Source organism: Phascolarctos cinereus, unplaced genomic scaffold (genome assembly GCF_003287225.1).
Source record: "Phascolarctos cinereus isolate Bilbo 61053 unplaced genomic scaffold, phaCin_HiC Scaffold_3;HRSCAF=262, whole genome shotgun sequence".
Taxonomy (NCBI): Eukaryota; Metazoa; Chordata; class Mammalia; order Diprotodontia; family Phascolarctidae; genus Phascolarctos; species Phascolarctos cinereus.
In genome coordinates this window covers 70,351,343-70,369,488 of record NW_027555736.1, presented here as the reverse complement: position 1 = coordinate 70,369,488, position 18,146 = coordinate 70,351,343, and the positions used below count along the sequence as shown (strand labels likewise).

Below are 18,146 nucleotides of genomic sequence, written 5' to 3'. Positions count from 1 at the left end.
GGCAAGCAGTCACGAAGAGGAGTGTGAAGCAGACCTGACGACAGTCTCTCACCAAGACTTATTTTCAATAGCTGTGTACTTATTACATTTACGTGCATAAACAAGCTAAGCCCAGCAGATAGGTAGGGGCAAGAGATACCCCAAATAACTCAGCATATACGAAAGCTAGGTTGTCTGGGCTGAACCATTCTTTGAGGACAATTATGGATTCATTTTATTTATGGGGTTTCTTGTGTGCTGTTCCTAGTCTTTTTTTTTTTTATGCAGGGGCTTGGGGTTAAGGCTATGCAAAGATCTAATTGTAGGAAATATAATGGTTTGCCTTTTGTTCCCCAGGGTCATGTTAGTATCTCTTAAAACCCAATGGCAGAATAGAGATAATGGAATTCAGAGCAGTAAATTGGGGATTGTAAACAAATTATTTCCCCTATAATCAGATTATGTGATCCTGATTATTAAATCTGAACATGAATCATTGGTCATATGTGGGCAAATTAAACTGATTATTATTTGGAAATGAAAATCTCCTTTTGCCAGGATACTATAGGTCCTTTTTTAAAATGCCAGTTTGGCGATAGCTGCCTAAAGACTGAACTGCAAATTGAGATAAATGGGACAATTATTGAGCATTCAGAAGTGGAAGATCATAACTTCTCCCTGAAAGGTGCAAGGGTGAGATAGGGGTGGTAACAATTAGAGGCCGGGAATTGTTGTTGGAGCTCTTGTTGGCTATTATGCAAACAGACAATGGATGCACTGAGTTGTTTGGTCTGCCTTACTGTGGGACACGGGCATCAGCGAGGATGGGAGAAATGTTTACATTCGTACCCCTTGCTCATTCAAATATGATTAATGCACTCTAAAGCAGAGTCTTAATCTAAGCTGATGTTGTCAAACAATAACTAAATAGGGAAATAAATGACTTCATCATGCTCTTTCCTCAGAAGCCGGCGAACTGTCAGTGCAAAGTCATTAAAATATGATAATGAAAAATGGCTCAATTAAATGTTGTTATAGCTGTGACCTTCATTCAATTAAGACGCAAGAAAGTGCCTGCATTTTGCTTTGCATTTAACTGCCCTAAATTTAGAATATAGATAAAATCATTATTCAACGTTTGCTGATATGTGCAATTAAAAGCCAACTAAATAAAAAAAATGAGTTGAAGGAGAATGATAATCGGGGGACAATGTGGGCAGGATAACATGCCGGTGTGGTCGGTACCCAAACCAGACTCTGCCGGATTCTAGGATTGCAATGGTAAGTCAGTGTGTGAAAGGGAAGAATGGAAGGGACTGGGGAAGATGATTCAAGGTAACATCACTGACAGCGATGGGGTGATGGGAAGAAAAAGGAAAGTCAAATTGGAAGCCAGGAAAACCTTTGTTAAAGTCAAATTATTTTTAGAGAAATAACAGCATAGAGAAAAGAAGCAGGGTGTAGGAGTTAGAAGACATGGGTTAGTGACCCTGGGCAAGTCACTAAATCTGATCTATAGGTTTTTTTTAAATCTTCAAAATAGGAATGCTTTCTGCCCAGTCTACCTCGCAGTGTGTATAAATGTAAGCTATTAGTTGCTAAACATTTATTAAGCTCCTATGATGTGTGAAGTGCTATTACTAATTATAATAATGATAATAGCAACAATAATAATACATCTACTACTGTTAAACTAGAATCTTCCTCAAGGGAACAGAAACCATTTTACTTCAAACCCTTGAAGCCAGAAAATGTAAAGAGCTGGAGTATTTTGCTCATTTCTATGAGTGATTGGACTGAAGTAGATGAGACTCAATAGGCTTCCTTAGAAAAGCATTACTGATACCCCCATCCCCCAGTAATGATGGATTAGAGATTATTGCTTAGTCGAGTTCCTGCACATAGTAGGGGCTTAATAATTGCTTGTTGATTGATTGAGATACTCAAAAACACTTCATTTTGCAGGGAAGGAAAGAGAGATGAAGTGAGTTTACTCAAGGTCACACCTCTAGCAAATGAATTTTAAAAAGAAAAAAAGGTTTTTTTTTTTTTGAGAACTTAGCATCGAAGAAGCAGACTTCTAGAGAATTGAAATCCTTTTATTAACATGATGTATTTGGGGGACAAATTTCCTGCCTCCTGGTGGTTGATGATTTCCAATCATGTTTCAGGTATGGTTTCAAAATCGAAGAGCAAAATGGAGGAAAACAGAAAGAGGGGCTTCTGATCAGGAGGGCTCCAAAGAGCCAATGACTGAAGTAACCCCACCAGTAAGAAACATCAATTCCCCTTCCCCAGCGGAACAATCTCGAAACAAAAAGGATGCTTTGGAAGCCCAGCAGAGGTAAGGGAGGACAAGTTCCTATCCCTTGGGAGAACTTGTGACAGTTCACAGAGATTTGATTCATTGCTAAGTGATTTTCTTTCTCTACCAGCCTGAGTCGAACGGTGGGCCCCACAGGCCCTTTCTTCCCTTCCTGCTTACCTGGAACACTCCTGAACACAGCTACCTATGCTCAAGCTTTGTCACATGTTGCTTCATTGAAAGGTAAGTAGAGGGATACCTTTCAGGGTCTGACCATCCTTGGCAGGATGGAGTCGGTTTAGGGTCCACTTGAGTGAACTTCTTTTATCACCAGAATTCTAAATGTGGCATCCTATCCCTCTTCAGGATTTAAAGCATGCTTCACCAGCGTATATGATTATGACTGTTAGTGTTGTTAAAAGCTGGATTATTTTTATTTTATAATCCAGTAATTCATTAGGCACTAGCTTCTTCAGCTGCCCCAGAAGAGGATTCCACATTACTTTTCTATGAGAACCCACATTTTTATAGCAATTGAAGGTTTACAAGGCACTTTTATCACAACTCTCCAAAGTTAGTGCAAAGTAGTGCAATGATAGTGCGAGTGTTATTATTCCCATTTTACAGATGAGGAAACTGAGCTGAGAATCTGAGCAAGTTGAGTCACAGGGTCAGCATTAATAGTTATCAGAGTCTGCATTTGAATCTGGTCTAATGATTCCAGAACCAAGACCTTTTCTATTGCAATGTGCTGCTGCTTATTATTATTTTACATTTCTGTTAAATATTCTTGTAATTGAACTTCCTGTCAACCCTGTGAGATAAGCAGGGCAAATATTGTTATCCTCATCTGACAGTTGAAGAAATAGAGGCTCAGAGATTTTAAATGCCTTCCAGCCCTGTAGCTAACACAAAGAGCTTGGATTAGAACCCAGGCCTTGGGAATTCTGGCATGGGGCTCTCTATCACAGACCACTCCAATTTCTAGTTTAGTCCCCATTAGCCATCATCTCCTGTCACAGCCTATCTCTCCAGCCCACCCCCCCATCCCCCATGCCCCACTCTAGTTTGATAAAATTTGTCTAGAGATCAACCTCATCTGTTGTGGGCATCCCTTCTTTACCTACTGGTCTTCCAGTATGTCCCTGAATATTTCTCAAAAGTAGCCCTTTCTTTAGAAAAATAACATTTTTTTTTGCCTAATAAAACATTGACCACTGTTTCTTGCTCTTTTGAAAGGTTCCCTACCTACAGGAGATTCAGTGTGTGAGTTCTGAGGTATCACAGTTTTGAAAACAGGACCCGTTGTTGTCCGAGGATTAGTAGTTATTACTGTTATCAGAAAGGCAGAGTTGCTGTGGCCAGGCCAGTGTTGAGGGTTTTTTTAAACTCCTTAATAAGTTTCAGACGCAAAGGAAAGTAGTGGAAAAGTGATGAATGAGGGTAGCCACTTGGTGGTTATTGGGTTAGCTTTCTGGTGATGTAGGTCCGGTTCTTCTAGGTTCCTGGCCTCTGATTCAATTCATTTCATTTCATTGGACCATAGAGCTAAATCTGAAAATGACCTCGGAGGTTCTCTGGTCCATCCCCCTCATGGAGGAGGACGCTGAGGACCAGGGATTTTAAGCAACTTGTCCAAGGTCACCCAGTAAACATCCAAGGCAGGCTTTGAATACAAACTCTTTGGTGCCGTTTCCACTGTACAGGGGTGGGGAGCCTGTGGCCTTGAGGCCAAATCTTATTTGTTCTGTGAAGCTTGGATTCAGTCAAAGGGCTGAGCTTGAGGACCTAGAGGGCCACATCTAACCTTGAGACTGCAGGTTCCTCAGCCCTGCCCTGTACCATTCAATTTAACAAACATTTTTCAGGTGCCTCCATTGTGCCAAGCAAATGACCTAAGTGAAGATGGTGCTGATCCATAACCTTTATCTCATGGATGGGTCTTGTTCTTTGCGAATCAGCTATAATTTCATTGGTTTTGGGAATTCCTAGGCGAGGAAGCTCTCTTTTCCAATGTAGGGCAATACCTTCCAAGTCCCATAGCCAGTTCATGTCAGAGGGAAGACTAGAATGTTCCCTAGGCTTCCTGACTTCAATGCTGGCTGTCTATGCACTTTGCAAACGCCTCTTTTGTTTTTTGGAGTAAATCTATACTGCTGTGTGGGACCGGCCCGTGCCATATTCCTGAGTCAGCAAGCTTTTTCTCCCCTTTTAATGCCCTTCAAGTACTTGAAGAGCTGCTACCTGGAAAAGGAATTAGATTTGTTCTGTTGGCCCCAGAGGACAGAATTAGGAACAATTGATGGAAGTTGCCAAGAGGCAGATTTAGACTCGATACCAGGAAAAACTTCCTAAGAATGAGAGCTATCCAAAAGTGGAATGAACTGATTGGGGATGGGGGTGGGGGTGGGGTTGAGGCTTTCCCCTCACTGAAGGTTGTAAAGTAAAAGCAAAATGGTCACTTGTTGGAGATGGTTATTGAGGAAATTTCATTTCAGGTGTAGGTTAGGTTAGACAGCCACCCGAGATACTTTCTGTCAATGAAATTCACAGTGCCTGGCCCTATTAGGCGCTTAATACGTGTTTATTGAATTGCATTAATTCTTCATGCTTCTTCCACTTCTGAGGGCCGCTTGCTCTTCTGCTTGGGGTGTCTCCTGCCTTTCACTAAATGAATAGGCTGCTGCACTTACTAACACTAAGTATTAAGGACTCAAATATCTTAGCACTATTGGGGGTGGCTGCCATTTTAAGAGAAACACCTAGAGTAGGATTACTATTGATGAGTTTCTGGGCAGCAGGGGAAATTTTTGTGGGCGAGGAGGTCTTTTCTGCTCCCCTCACATCATACTCTGAAGGCTACTGTCTATACTACTCAAACATAAGGTTGGCTCTACTTCTTGACAGTGGGGGTCGTCTTCCAAAAGTGTGTCTAGTTCATTTCAGACAAAAGATGGGCTAATCCTTTGTGGATTTTATCAGACCAGAGAAAGTAAGGCATTTTATCTTGTTTTTTAAACTTTTTATTAAAAAAAATTAAAATTATTCATTTTACAAGCATTTATTATCTTTTCTTCCCATCCTCCCAACTGAACAATTTTTAAAGAAGAAAAAAAAATTTATAACAAATGTGCATAGTTCAGTAAAACAAATTCTCACATTGGCCATGTCCAAAAACAAATGACTCGATACGTATTTTAGGTTCATCATCTATAGGTACAGTGCATAGAATGTTGGGCTTGGAGTCAGGAAGACCTGATTCCAAATCTGGTCTCAGATATTTTCTAAATGTACAACCCTGGGCAAGTCACTTAACTTTGCCTCAGTTTCCTCATCTGTAAAATGAGATAATGATAGTATCTACCTCCCAAAATTGTTATGAAAATCAAATGAGATAATAATTATAAAGTGCTTAGCACAGCACCTTGACATATAGTAAGCACCTTAAAAGTGTTGGCTATCATGATTATTATTATTGTTATTATTGTAATTATTGGAGGTGGGTAGCAAGCTTTATCTTCAGTCCTCTGGACCTTTTTTATTTTTTTAAAATCATTACACTGATCTGAGTTCTAAAGTCTTTTAAGTTTTTTTCTTTTAATGTTGGATTGTTTGAGGAGGGGTATTTTCTTCATACTCTACATTCAATTGTTGAAATAAGTTGGGAAATCCAGATGAAACTGATGTATAATGGCCACTTGGCCAGTGGCAAGGTAACTAGGAAAATTTAGACCCGTACCTTGGAGGTCAATCTATGGCAATAAGTCTAGGATCCAAGGTCCTCATTTAAGCCATGGGGCAGGGGGCAAGGCAGTAGCAAGAAACTACATAGGATTTGGACTTAGAACACGTCAGCTGAGGTCCCCACTGTCATTTCCTAGTCATTTGACCTTGGGCCACCGATTCAACCTTACTGAATTTTAATTTCCTTGTGGATAAAATGGGGTTGAGAATACTGAAACTACTCACCTCTCAGGGTCATTGTAAGAAACAAATTAGATAAGTGTGTAAAGTGCTTTGTAACCATAAAGCACAATACCAATAAGAGCTATTTTATACTTTATGATGTTATAATAACGTTGTCTATCAGACTGGAATTATTACATTCTTATTTTTAGCTATAGCCTTTCAAAATGATGGTGACTGTACTTGGAATCAATGATACCTCATATAGCCTTTGTCTGGCATAGACTCGAGTATGCAGTGGAGACCACATTCAGATAAAGCAGAATAAAAATCGCTAGATGTTTTAGACTTGCAACTTATCCTTTGGACACTTACTGCATCGTGGCTAAGCGTTTGTTACCAGGAAGTAACAGGTTTCAGGTGTGTTGCAGAAATGCACATTGGCAGGGCGATAGTCATCTTTGGTGAAGGGCAAGAGGAAATTTTCATTAATGTTAATGGATTTACTGTTTCGAGTAGGAGCTACATTGAGTGGAAGGGCTCACTAACGCATAGGGGTATGAATAGAAGTAGTCAGGAAAGGAGCATTAGCAGAGGCTTTTTTTTTGAGCAGATTATTCCTTCCTTTGTCCTATGAACTGGAACTGCTTTGGCACCTGATTTATCCTTCTTGATCAGTAGACCAAGCTAAAGACAGGAAAAGAGTCTGTGAGACATTTGGGGCTGTTGGGCACAGCTGGGCATAGAGATAGGGGGTGAGGAATACGTCTTTTTCCATTTGCCATCAGAGTCCTTGAAAACTACACTACTAATGTCGTCTGACCTAAGTAAGATGAATTGTTAATGTGGGAGCCCCCAACTTTTTTCAGTTTCTATCCTCCTTGGTTTTCAGTTAATCTACCCGTACCTCCTAATCAGGATGAGAGAAAATAAATGCTAACATTTACCATGCACAGGCATGTAAGAAATAAAGAGACTCGTGACTTTCAACAGCATAATATAGTTATTTACCAAATATTCCCTCCATTCCTTTGACATGTTTCTTGTGCCTTCTGGGAGAGGAGTATGTGTACCCTAGGCTGGGAATCCCTGGCCTTTCTAGCTGAATAAAAGCAGTGGGGTTAGGGCTGTAGCAAAAGGTTTAGACATTTTTTTAAACTGATATTTAATTAAGTGTTATGTAAGTTGGAAAAAAAGTAGGCTTATTGTAAATTTAAATGACAACATGTATGTATAATCTTGGTGTTAGCAGGGCTGGCCCCTGGCAAAATTGGGGATATTCGGAATCATGAAATCTTATCACTGAAGGGAACTTAAAAGGTTGTCTTGTTCAGTCTTCTAATTTTACAGATAAGGAAAAATGAGGTCCAGTGAGGGGAAGTGACCCATTGACCTCAGTAGGGTATGATTTTCCTTAGTTCACATCCCAAGTGAGGTGCTTTAGGTCTTTGCCCAAGGTTATTAGACTGGGATGTTTTGCCATCTCTTTTTGTTTATGTTCTGTTTAATGTATGACCTCTCCCTGGGGTGTTTGTTTGTTTGTTTTTTAAAGAGAATGCCTGGGATAGTAATGACTTAACCCAAAGGAACAAATCTCTAATGCTAAAATTTTAGATCCCCTGGCAGGGAGGGGCAAGTGTGTGTGTGTATGGGGGCACTTACCAATGCCCACCATGTCACATTTTGTAAGGCTGTTTTTGTACAGGCTGGCTTGTGTGTTAGTATAATTAGGATACTAGATAAAGACTCCTAAAACCAGGTAAGAGGTGATTCTAACTTAGAAAAAAATTGAGTCAGGTAATTTTTGTAAAGGTGAGGACAGAGATATTTCAACAGGAAGCCAAACTCACTCTTTGAAAAAGAGGAAGGGAAAAGGAAGGAGGGAAGAAGGAAGAGAATAAGCATTTATATAGTGCCTACCATATGCTAGACATCGTGTTAAGTGCTTTTATAAATATCTCAGATTTTGAAGAGATATTTGTAAGAAGTCAGGACTATCTACTCTGTTCACTCCATGCAAAAGGCATAGTATGGACATCTGGCCACACTGAGTACAGAAGGAAAGGAGAGAATAGGTCAAAGGTTATAGAGTGCACAGTCACACATCAGACTGTTGGGTTGGGAAGGACCATAAGCCAAGTGCTACCTTTCATATCCCTGCTCCTGACTCTGTCTAAAATAACAGCGACAGCAAATGCAACAACATATCACTTCACAAATTTGCAAAATGCTTTACATGTTATCTTATTGGATCCTCACAACAACCCTGGGAAGTTGGTGCTGTTACTATTATTCCCACTTAACAGATGAGGAAACTGAGGCTGAAAAAAGACTTGCCCAGGCTCATACCAACAATACGTATATGAGTCAGGATTTGAACTCAGGTCTTCCTGACTCTAAATTCTGTACTCTACCCACCTTACTACCTAGCTACTTTTGGATCCCCCAAACTGGGTACATGCTTAGAATTTGTCAAGGGTACAAGAAAGCTTCTGAGTTGAAAAAAGGGCAGAAATTCCCAGTTTCCCATCCTTTACAACTCAACTCAAATGCCACCTCCTCCAGGATTCCCCCCAGTTGATGATGATTTTTTCTCCCCTTGATTTTACATGAGCATTTAGCTTGTAACTCTCTTATGCATTATATACTATAGTTATTTGTGCATGTGCTCTATCTCCCTAATAAGCTGTAAGTTCTATGAGAATAGGAACTATATCAGAACTATTGCCAGGTGCAGTACTTTGCACATAGCAGGTGCTTACAAAAATGTTTGTTGAACATGGTTCATATTGAAGTCATCAAGGAGCTTGTATTGTCCTGGTGTAGATGGATATAAGGTAACGTGAATGCCACTCCACTCATTAAATACCTAAAATGCGCAAAAATAAATACCTGTATTATAGGTACCTATCATGGAGCTTATAACCTATTTGGGGGGAAGGAGATGACATGAACAGAGACAAATATAATGCAAGACAGGGAGTGATGGGAGCAAAAGAAATGTCGAAGGTGTTTTGAAAAATATCAGGAGGAAGAGGACACTTACCACTTTAGGGCTATCCCGTGGCAAAATTGGAGATATTCAGAATCATGACAGGAACTTAGAGATCATCTTATTCAGACTTCTAATTTTACAGATAAGGAAAATGAGATCCCAAGAGGGGAGATGACTTGTTGACCTTAGATCAGGGATCAGGAAAGATTTCATAGAGGAGGTGGTGCCTTCAAGGAGATGAATCAAGCTTGACCTTGGTTAAAACCATGGGCCATCTTTGGTGCCCTTCCATTTCCTGTTTCCATGTCCTTCCTGAGTCCTTATGTGTTTACCACACCAGTCCTAAGTACCTACTGACCTTGCGATTTCCTGTGATTACTCAAGTGACTCCACTGTTAGTTCAAAGAGTTACTATTCAATACCTTGAATGCAGTGCCCAATCCCGACTGCCCATTTTGGGTAGAACTTTTCTGTGTTTTCGTCCATTAAAATGTGTCTCTCCTGTGTTTCAGTTCTAGCTTGATGACTCAGTACATTAATACTAAGATGTCCATGTTGCCTTCCAGGTAATTTATGCCTTTTAAAAGGGGACTAGTAGAGACATAATGCCTTAACTCAAAAGGATGATTTTCTGCTGCTGGGGGATTTCACACTGTGGTCTATTGTTGGATTAGATATTAAAGATGAGTAAAAAGACAGGGAGAAAAAGTCTTTATTTTTCATCAATATTTCCAAAGATCAGTGATTTTGTTTGTCTGAGTGTTCTCTTCACTGATGCTGATTAAACTCCCTTAAGATCTGCTTTTCATTGGCATAACCTTTGAAAATCCAGAGCCCAGTCTTTTTGTGCTACCCCCAGAGGCATTGCCTACTCTGCCTATGTGTAAAGGTGGACCTCACCATGCCATCCTACAAAATTCCCCTGGGTTTGACTGTTATAGATTGAAGAAATGATGGGTCTGTTAAGACTATAGCTGACTCTGTCTGACCAGTGCCTAAGAATGAGGGGCATCATGACCAGGAAGGCTAACAATTCTGGGGGGTAGGACAGAGGGCTGCTATTTGCACTAATGACAACTAGCCATCAAATGCCAAGAATGATTTACAGTGATCTGACTCATTGGGTGGGTTGGGAAGCTTGACTCATGCACTGGCCAGTAAATGAAAAGGGGAAAAAGATAGCCACACAGATCAATCACTTCTCTCCTTGGTGATTGTTTTCATGTGTGCCCTGGAAACCTTTGCAAAAAACACTGGCAGAGTCCAAGAATTTCTGTGTGGTTTAAAATATATGAGCTTGGTAGTTATGTCCTAAATAATGTCCAAATATTTAATACTCAATTGTTTTGTGGTACTTGTGGGGTTTGCTCTGTGACTATTTTATTACTCATTCTACCCACTTCCTTTCATTCTCTCAGGCTTCCCCCAACAAGTAGGAATTTAATCTTTTTAACCTCTACTGTACCTAAGAATAGTGAGCAGATTTTCCTAGATCTTTATTTCAATGCCCAGAGCCAGATCTAATTTTTATACTACAGTCCACATTTACTAATTGTTCCTTGGATTACTTCAGTTTCCACTAATGGGCTTTCTAGCCAATTTTTACTGATGGTGATGATGATAATAATAATAGTAGTCTCTATAACAGCACATAAATAATCACTGACGGTAGTGTTTACAAAAAGCAGGTTTACAAAGTGTGCTTTTTATTCTTAATCTCATTTAATCCTCTCAATAAACCTATGGGATAAATGCTACAGGTATTAGCACTCCTATTTTACAGATGAGGAAATTAAGGCTCAGAGAAATTTAGCAACTCACCTATGAGGGCAGTTAGGTGGCACATCAAATAACAGGATGGACCCTGAGTCAGGAAAACCTGAATCCAGATATAGCCACAGACATTTACGTTTAATGAGTGACCCTGGGCAAGTCACTTAACTTCTGTCTGTCTCAGATTCCTCATCTATAAAATGAAGATAATAATGGCACCCATCTCCCACGGTTGTTGTGAGGGTCAAATAAGAAAATATTTGTGAAGTAATTTGCAAACCTTAAGGAGCTATATAAATGCTAGTAATTAATAGTATTATTACCTATGGATATATATAGTAGCAGTTAGGTAGAGCCATAGTGAACAGAGTGCTGGCCCTGGAGTTAGGAAGACTCATCTTCTTGAGTTCAAATCTGGCCTCAGACACTTACTAGCTGTGTGACGCTGCACAAATCACTTAACCCTGTTTGCCTCAGTTTCCTCATCTGTAAAGTGAGCTGGAGAAGGCAGTGGCAAAACACTCCAGTATCTTTCCCAAATGGGGTTAAAGAATTGGACATGACTGAAAAATGACTGAACAACAACAAAATGGATATATGTGTATATGTGTGTATATACACACACATATATGTATATCTATGTGTATACATATACATTCATGCATATGTGTATACATATATGTTTATATAGTCAGAAGCAGAATTTGGCCCTAGGTCTAGTGAACACCATGAAAGGCATATGGAAGTTTGGACTACCTCAAAGGCCTGTTTGTCTAGCGGCTTATAGGTAGCTTCCTCTATTTTAGAGAAGGGAGGAAGAAAGCAATCATAAAAATTCACTCACAATTATGCTAATATAATGTATTTCACAAATGACTGGCTTCTGGTCACACATGTAGTAAAAAACAAAACAAAACAGGTCTTTTGATTCATAGCCCTGTGCCCTTTTCATGACACCAAATGGCTTTCCTAGCTGGTTTGCCACCAATTTTCCCTTGTGCTTCACTGCTCGCCTTGTACCAAGTGGCAGCACATGGGGGCTTCATCCTTCCCTGGAAGTCCTACCCTGACAGACTCCACCCACAGTCTTGGCATTATGGGAATTTGATACTCCTCATTAGAAAGAGAGTGTGTGACTTTGGAACAAGAGGTAGTATGACCTTGAAGTATGACCCTTCTCTGACACATTCTTTTTCCTTATCCATAGAGATGACTTTAGCAATATAGCAGTTTCTTCCAACCTTCATGATAGACCCTTTCTCCCAATCTCACCTCCTTCCTCTCTTTTATTTCTAATCCTAGGAGATTGAGATCAGGTAAAAATCAAAGGATCAAACTCCAAGATATTATGGGCTACCTCAGTTGAAGTAAATATTTAAAGCTGGAGATTGAAAGGGCTTCTTTCCACTAATTTCACCACCATTTTTGCTGACTTTTGAACTTGGAATCATGTACTTGGTTTTAGAGTGCCTCCCTTTGTTGTGAGCAAGCTTTGGACAGGGAGAGCTATCCATGGTGGTATGGGCAGCCTCTGGAAGGTAGCGATTTTCCTCTCACTGGAGGTTTTTAATGTTGTACAGGGGATATGAGTTGGACAGAATTACCTCAGAGACCTCTTTCAAACCCTGAGAGTCTGAGAACATCTTAGATGGAGTTGGGTCTTATTAACTTGAAAGAATGACTTTCTAATGTTGGGGCATTTTAGACTATGGCTTGTGTTTACCAACACCTTTCTTCTAGTTACTGTGTCCTCCCTTTCCTTTTGGAATAGCCACCCCTAATAGGGGCCTGACAAAGGTCCAGATATCACTGAAACCCATACATAAGGGTAAGAAGTAGAAAGGGATTGAACCTTGGGGGGGAGGCTCTCACTTTCTGATAGCTGAGAGCCATGAGCTTTTCAATAATTGATGTGGTGAAGCTGATGGAAGAGAGAGAGAGAGAGAGAGAGTTCTTGGCCTGCCTTACCTATCTACTCTAAATGCCCCAAAGAGAGCACCCTAGGCTTTGAAAAAAAAAGCACACCTGAGGTTTTCTAGATAAATAACAAAATTTCTTAAAGGCCATGAAAATATGTTCACACCAGCCTCAAGCAGTGAGATGTTGGTCAAGTAGAGCCACTCTCTTTTAGTGGTATCAAAAAGCTCCTGGAAGAGATAAACTCAACAACCTCCTTGTGTTTTTGTGACATAGAAGTCATAATATTTGATCATATGTAGTAGGAAGAACCAAACTCCAGTCCATTGCTTGGTATAGAGCCTTGAATAGAACAGGCACTAGACCTTTCAGAGCCTCAGTTTCCTTAACTGTAAAATGAGAGGGGTTTGGGCTGAATGACCTCTAAGGTTTCTTCCAGATTCTTTTATTCAATATTCAAAGTAAAGCCAATAGGAAAATGAATCTGGTTGTAGAGGCAGAGGCTGTATTTTTACATGCACTTAATGGAGTTTTCTGTGTCAGAGAAATACAAGGAGGTTCATTGATTCTTCTTAGGCGAAGAGACTTTACCCCTCATTCATTGGTTAGGGCCAGTATCAACATCTTCATGGTCTTGGTGTTTAGTATCGACAAGTTGGGGTCCCCTCTAAACATTGACCATTCCTCAGAGTGGGGAGGTGGAGTATGAGGAACCATGTACTAAATTTTGAGGGACAGATCAGTTAGCTTGGAAATCTGGGATGATTCAGGCAACTGGAGCCCCAGAGTATATATATTCTTCCAAGTCCCATCAAAGGGTTCAGAATTAAGAAGAACGCTAACAATAACTCCCATGCGTATGGTAATTTTTAGTTTATAAGATATTTTCTACTTATAACAACCCTATGAAACAAAGAGTAGTGCAAGTAATATTCCCATTTTATAGATAAGGAAAACTGAGTTTAAGCTACTTCTGGTTATACAGCTGGTAAGTGTCAGAGCTAGGGTTTAAATCCAGGTCTCTTAACTATCAGTATAATATATTTTTACCGCACCAAGTCCTTTATCATTTTATCATACTGCTTTTAGCTAGGACTAATGCTTGTGGGAAAAAAATCCTATAATGCTTCTTGCTATTGCTTTTATAGTCCATTCTCTATTTCCTTACTAATGGAGGTAGACAGTAAGTAGCACAGAAAATTCAAAGGGCAGAGAGTCCAAAAATCACTTCTGTTTGACTTTGGAATTCTGGTCTCTTGCTTCCCCTCATAACCAGCAGAACTGGCATCCTTGATTTTGCTTTTCTTAGGATAATTTGATAAATTTGCATTCTCTGGTGAATTGCAACTGAAAAGGGATGCAGCGTGGCCCGGTGGAAAGTGCACTAAATTTTGAGTCTCACACCTGAATTCAAACCTCTGCTCTATCACTTATTGCCTTTGTGAATTTGGGCAAGGTATTTAACTTCTCTGGGCCTCAGTTTCCTCATCTGTAAAATGAAGAGTTATACTAGATGATCTTTAAGGTCTGTTCTAGCTCCAAGTCCAAGGAACAAAATAAAGGCATTGTGAATAATCCACGAAGTACGTAATTAATGTGTGACTAACTGATTCTTGACTATTTCTGGGCCAGTTTAGGGGCCTGATGGGCATCGAGGAAGAGAGCACTTCTCTCATTAGCTCACACTCTCCCATTCTGAAGCCACTCTCTCTCAAAATTTACCATACCCATCAGGCTATGCTCCTTGGAAATTTAATCTGTCTCAGTTCGGGAGCACCATAGCGGACTTAAACAAATCAGACTTGCTGTGGCAGCAGAGGTCAAGACTAAACCTATCCTGAAGCCTAACCAGTGGCTCTAGTTAACCTTTTGTCTTTTCCCTCCCACCCTCATGTTCTTCCTCAGCCTGGGTGGCTAAACTGTTCCCTGGTAGAAACCAGCCAAGGGTCCATTCAGTAGATAAAGGCTGCTAAAGGGATTTAAGAAACTCACTCTCTCTTCCCAAGGACTGACTCAAGGAATATCTCACTTGGGACCTTTAAGAAACAAGGTAGAATGGTAGATAGAAGAGTGGACCTGGGGTCAGGAAGTCCAGGGTTCAAATTCCACCTCAGATACTTGCTATGTGACTCTGAGCAAATAAATCTCTTACCTCTTTGTGATTCAGTTTCCTCATCTGTAAAATGGGGATAAGAATAGCACCTACCTCACAGGATTGTGAAGATAAAATGAAATAACTGATCTGCAGCTCTTAGCAAACCTTAAAACATTCTAATAAGGTCAACTGTTATTGCTCTTATTTCACTGGTCCTGAGCAATCTATCCCAATAGGGCTGGGTTGATATGTAACTAAACATTTAAGGGGAGAGTCAGGATCAGGGTAATACCAAATTGAGAGCTGACATGCCTGATCCCAAAAGTCTGTGTCTGCAGAGGAGAACTGAGGTAATTGTTCAGCCAAGTCGAGCCATTTAAATACTTACATAAGAAATATGCAAATAGATGAGACCAAGGTATGTATTCTTTTCTTTAATTATGCAGAAAATTCTTTCATTTTCACTTTGCCTGTGTAGACCTAGCCTTCATCTAACCATATTATTTTCAAAGGGGACACTCTGGAATCTAAATGTGACTCTCAAGTATCTGGAGTCTGCATCCTGCAGAGGAAAATTGACCATTCTATGATCAAGATCTTCAAGAGATGTGGAATAGCTCATAGCATTTCTATAAGCAAATTTCTCTACATTCAGCCCCCTGCCATTTTAGCCTTGACTTGAATTCCAGTTTCCATTATTCAATAGATTAGATTGCAGAACCATAGAATCACAGGATTTTTTTTAGAATTTAGAAAGGAACTTGGAGGTCATCTGATCCAGTCCAAACCTCAAAAAGATTCCTCTCTATAACATATACAGATCTGTTACCTCCTAAGGCAACCCATTCCACTTTCTGATAAGAATTTTTTCCTTATATGCTACCCATTGTGGCTTTATGAAGCTTTTTCCTGAACTGATTGAAAATATTTCTTTCTTTCTTTGTGCCTCAGTAGCTGTTGTCTATACCCTTCACATTTGTAGGTGGTGCAGAGGATACAGCATGGGACTCAGAGCCAGGAAGACCTGCCTCAGACACTTACCTAGCCTTGTGAACCTGGGCAAATGACTTAGTCTCTTTCAGCCTCAATATCTTCATTTGTAAAATGGAGATAGCAGCAACACCTACCTTCTAGGTTTGTGAGGATCAAATGAATTAACATTAGTAAAGTACTTTGTAAACCTTAAAGTGCTATATTAATGCTAGCTATTGTTATTCTTAGATATCTCCCATTCCCAGTCCAAAGGAGATGTACCCCTTTCTGAGGGCCAGGCCTTTTGTCTGTCCATTGATAATTGTTGTGTTTTCTCCCCTTCTCTTGATCTATATCCAAACAAAAGAGATTAGCTTTTTTTTTTTTCTCCACTAATGCTTTTAAACAGGTAGGTCTCAGAAATTCTTTCCCTAAAGCTGGCACATAGAGTCTCATGATTACATTATTTTATTATCGAACCTTTCATGGAAACACTCTAACAGAAAGACAACAAGATGCTAGATTCTGCTATGTTGATGGTTTGAGTAACAATAATGTGTGCCCAGAGGGAAAAAAGAAGACATTCAGAGCACAAAGAATTTTCCAAACACTGCCTTAATGGATGGCACCGTGTGCACAATTCATTAATACGGAGGAGGTTATTAATGGGCATAAACAGGGATCTCTGGTTTGCAGTGGAAATGCTTGGCCACAGGGCAAGTGAGAACTGGTCTGAAGGCTGCTTCCAGAAGAAGCTCTCTGCCTGTTACATCTAGTCTCAGCTTCCTCTAACCTGTGATCCATAGTGCAGGGGATAAGGAGGAAAATAATTACAGTTGCCAGGGAATGACTTTCATAATTCACTCCTGGCTCCACTTCTTGTGAGTTATAGCCCCTATTCTCCCTCCATTTGTGGAACTCTGCTGTGCCATTGATAGAAAAGTGCTATCACGTCATATATCAAAGCCCATCTTTCCCAAGCAGACGATAGGCAGTTTGCCTGGTTTGCTTGCTGTCACGGTTTTGGCTGTGAGCTTTTTATGAGGACTTCATCAGATGGTGTCAGATGCAAGCATGGAGATGTCGCTGGATGGAGAGACTGAAGCAGTGCATGAAGGGAAAGGCAAATGGAAGACGGATGTTTCAAGGCCCTTCTGAATAGAATTGTGAGAGCTAACATCAATATTTCACTTCATGTATACAATTTTATTTGATCCTCACAATGGTTCTGTGAAGTAGGTAGCTCAAGGGTAATTATTCCCAATTTTAAAAAGAAGCTCAGTGAGGTTGCCCAAGGTCACATGATCAGTCAATGGCAAAGTCAATGTTTACACTCAGGGTACCTGACTCCTAAGTTCAGTGTTCTTTCCATCACACTGTGTGGGATTGGATCCAGTCCTGTACATTCTCTTCATGAATAAAAAAATTGTTAAGTGCTCACTAAGTGCTAAATGGGCACAGTGGGTAGAGTGCTGGGCCCTGGAGTCAGGAGGACCTGAGTTCAAATCCAGCCTCAGACACTTACTAACTGTGTGACCCTGGGCCTCAGTTTCCTCATCTGTAAAAAGTGAGCTAGAGAAAGAAATGGCAAAACCACTTTGCCAAGAAAACCCCAAATGGGGTCACGGAGAGTTGGACAGGACTGAACAACAACAAGGTGCTAAATGCTGGGGCTACAAATATAGAAATGAAGAAAATGTTTGTCCTCAATGAGCTTACATTCTAAGGGGGAGACAACACATTTGTGAGCGTAATGGTGAATGAGAGGTATATTTTGTTATGGAAAGTTGATGGGATGCCAAGTGGAGCCATAGGAGAATAGATCGATTCCATCTAACCTAGTAGATTGATGCTATTTCCTTTCCATGAATAATGATATAATTGATTTGATTGTGTTTCTGGAACTGGAAACGAGGAGCAGGGCAGGCCAAGGATATGAAGTAGTGGCATGGTGGTTGGTGAAGAGTTGTTGGCTGAGAAGTGAGTTGAAACTGACTGGAGCTGGGCTTACATGGAGTGCGTGATGGAGACAACAATTAATCAGGACAGCAATGCCCCAGGATAAGAGTTTTGGAGATGAGGGGTTAAATCCTCCAGGCCTTGGTTTCTGCTCCTGGCAGCATGGCAGCCTGTCAATAGTTGGCCAGGGAGCATGCTTTGTATTGAAAGGGAAAAATAATCAGGTTGGACTGAATGTTACTGAC

At 40.3% G+C, this 18,146-nt stretch overlaps 1 protein-coding gene across 1 annotated transcript in view; it reads left to right on the top strand.

The window, feature by feature from the left end:
- The window catches only part of DRGX (dorsal root ganglia homeobox), a 44,910-nt gene that overhangs the window by 7,597 nt on the left and 19,167 nt on the right, over positions 1-18,146 (top strand). Inside the window, exons 4-5 of the mRNA XM_020996774.2 lie at positions 2,151-2,323; positions 2,415-2,527. Coding sequence (XP_020852433.1) covers positions 2,151-2,323; positions 2,415-2,527 — 286 coding nt within the window. The remainder of the gene's footprint in view (positions 1-2,150; positions 2,324-2,414; positions 2,528-18,146) is intronic.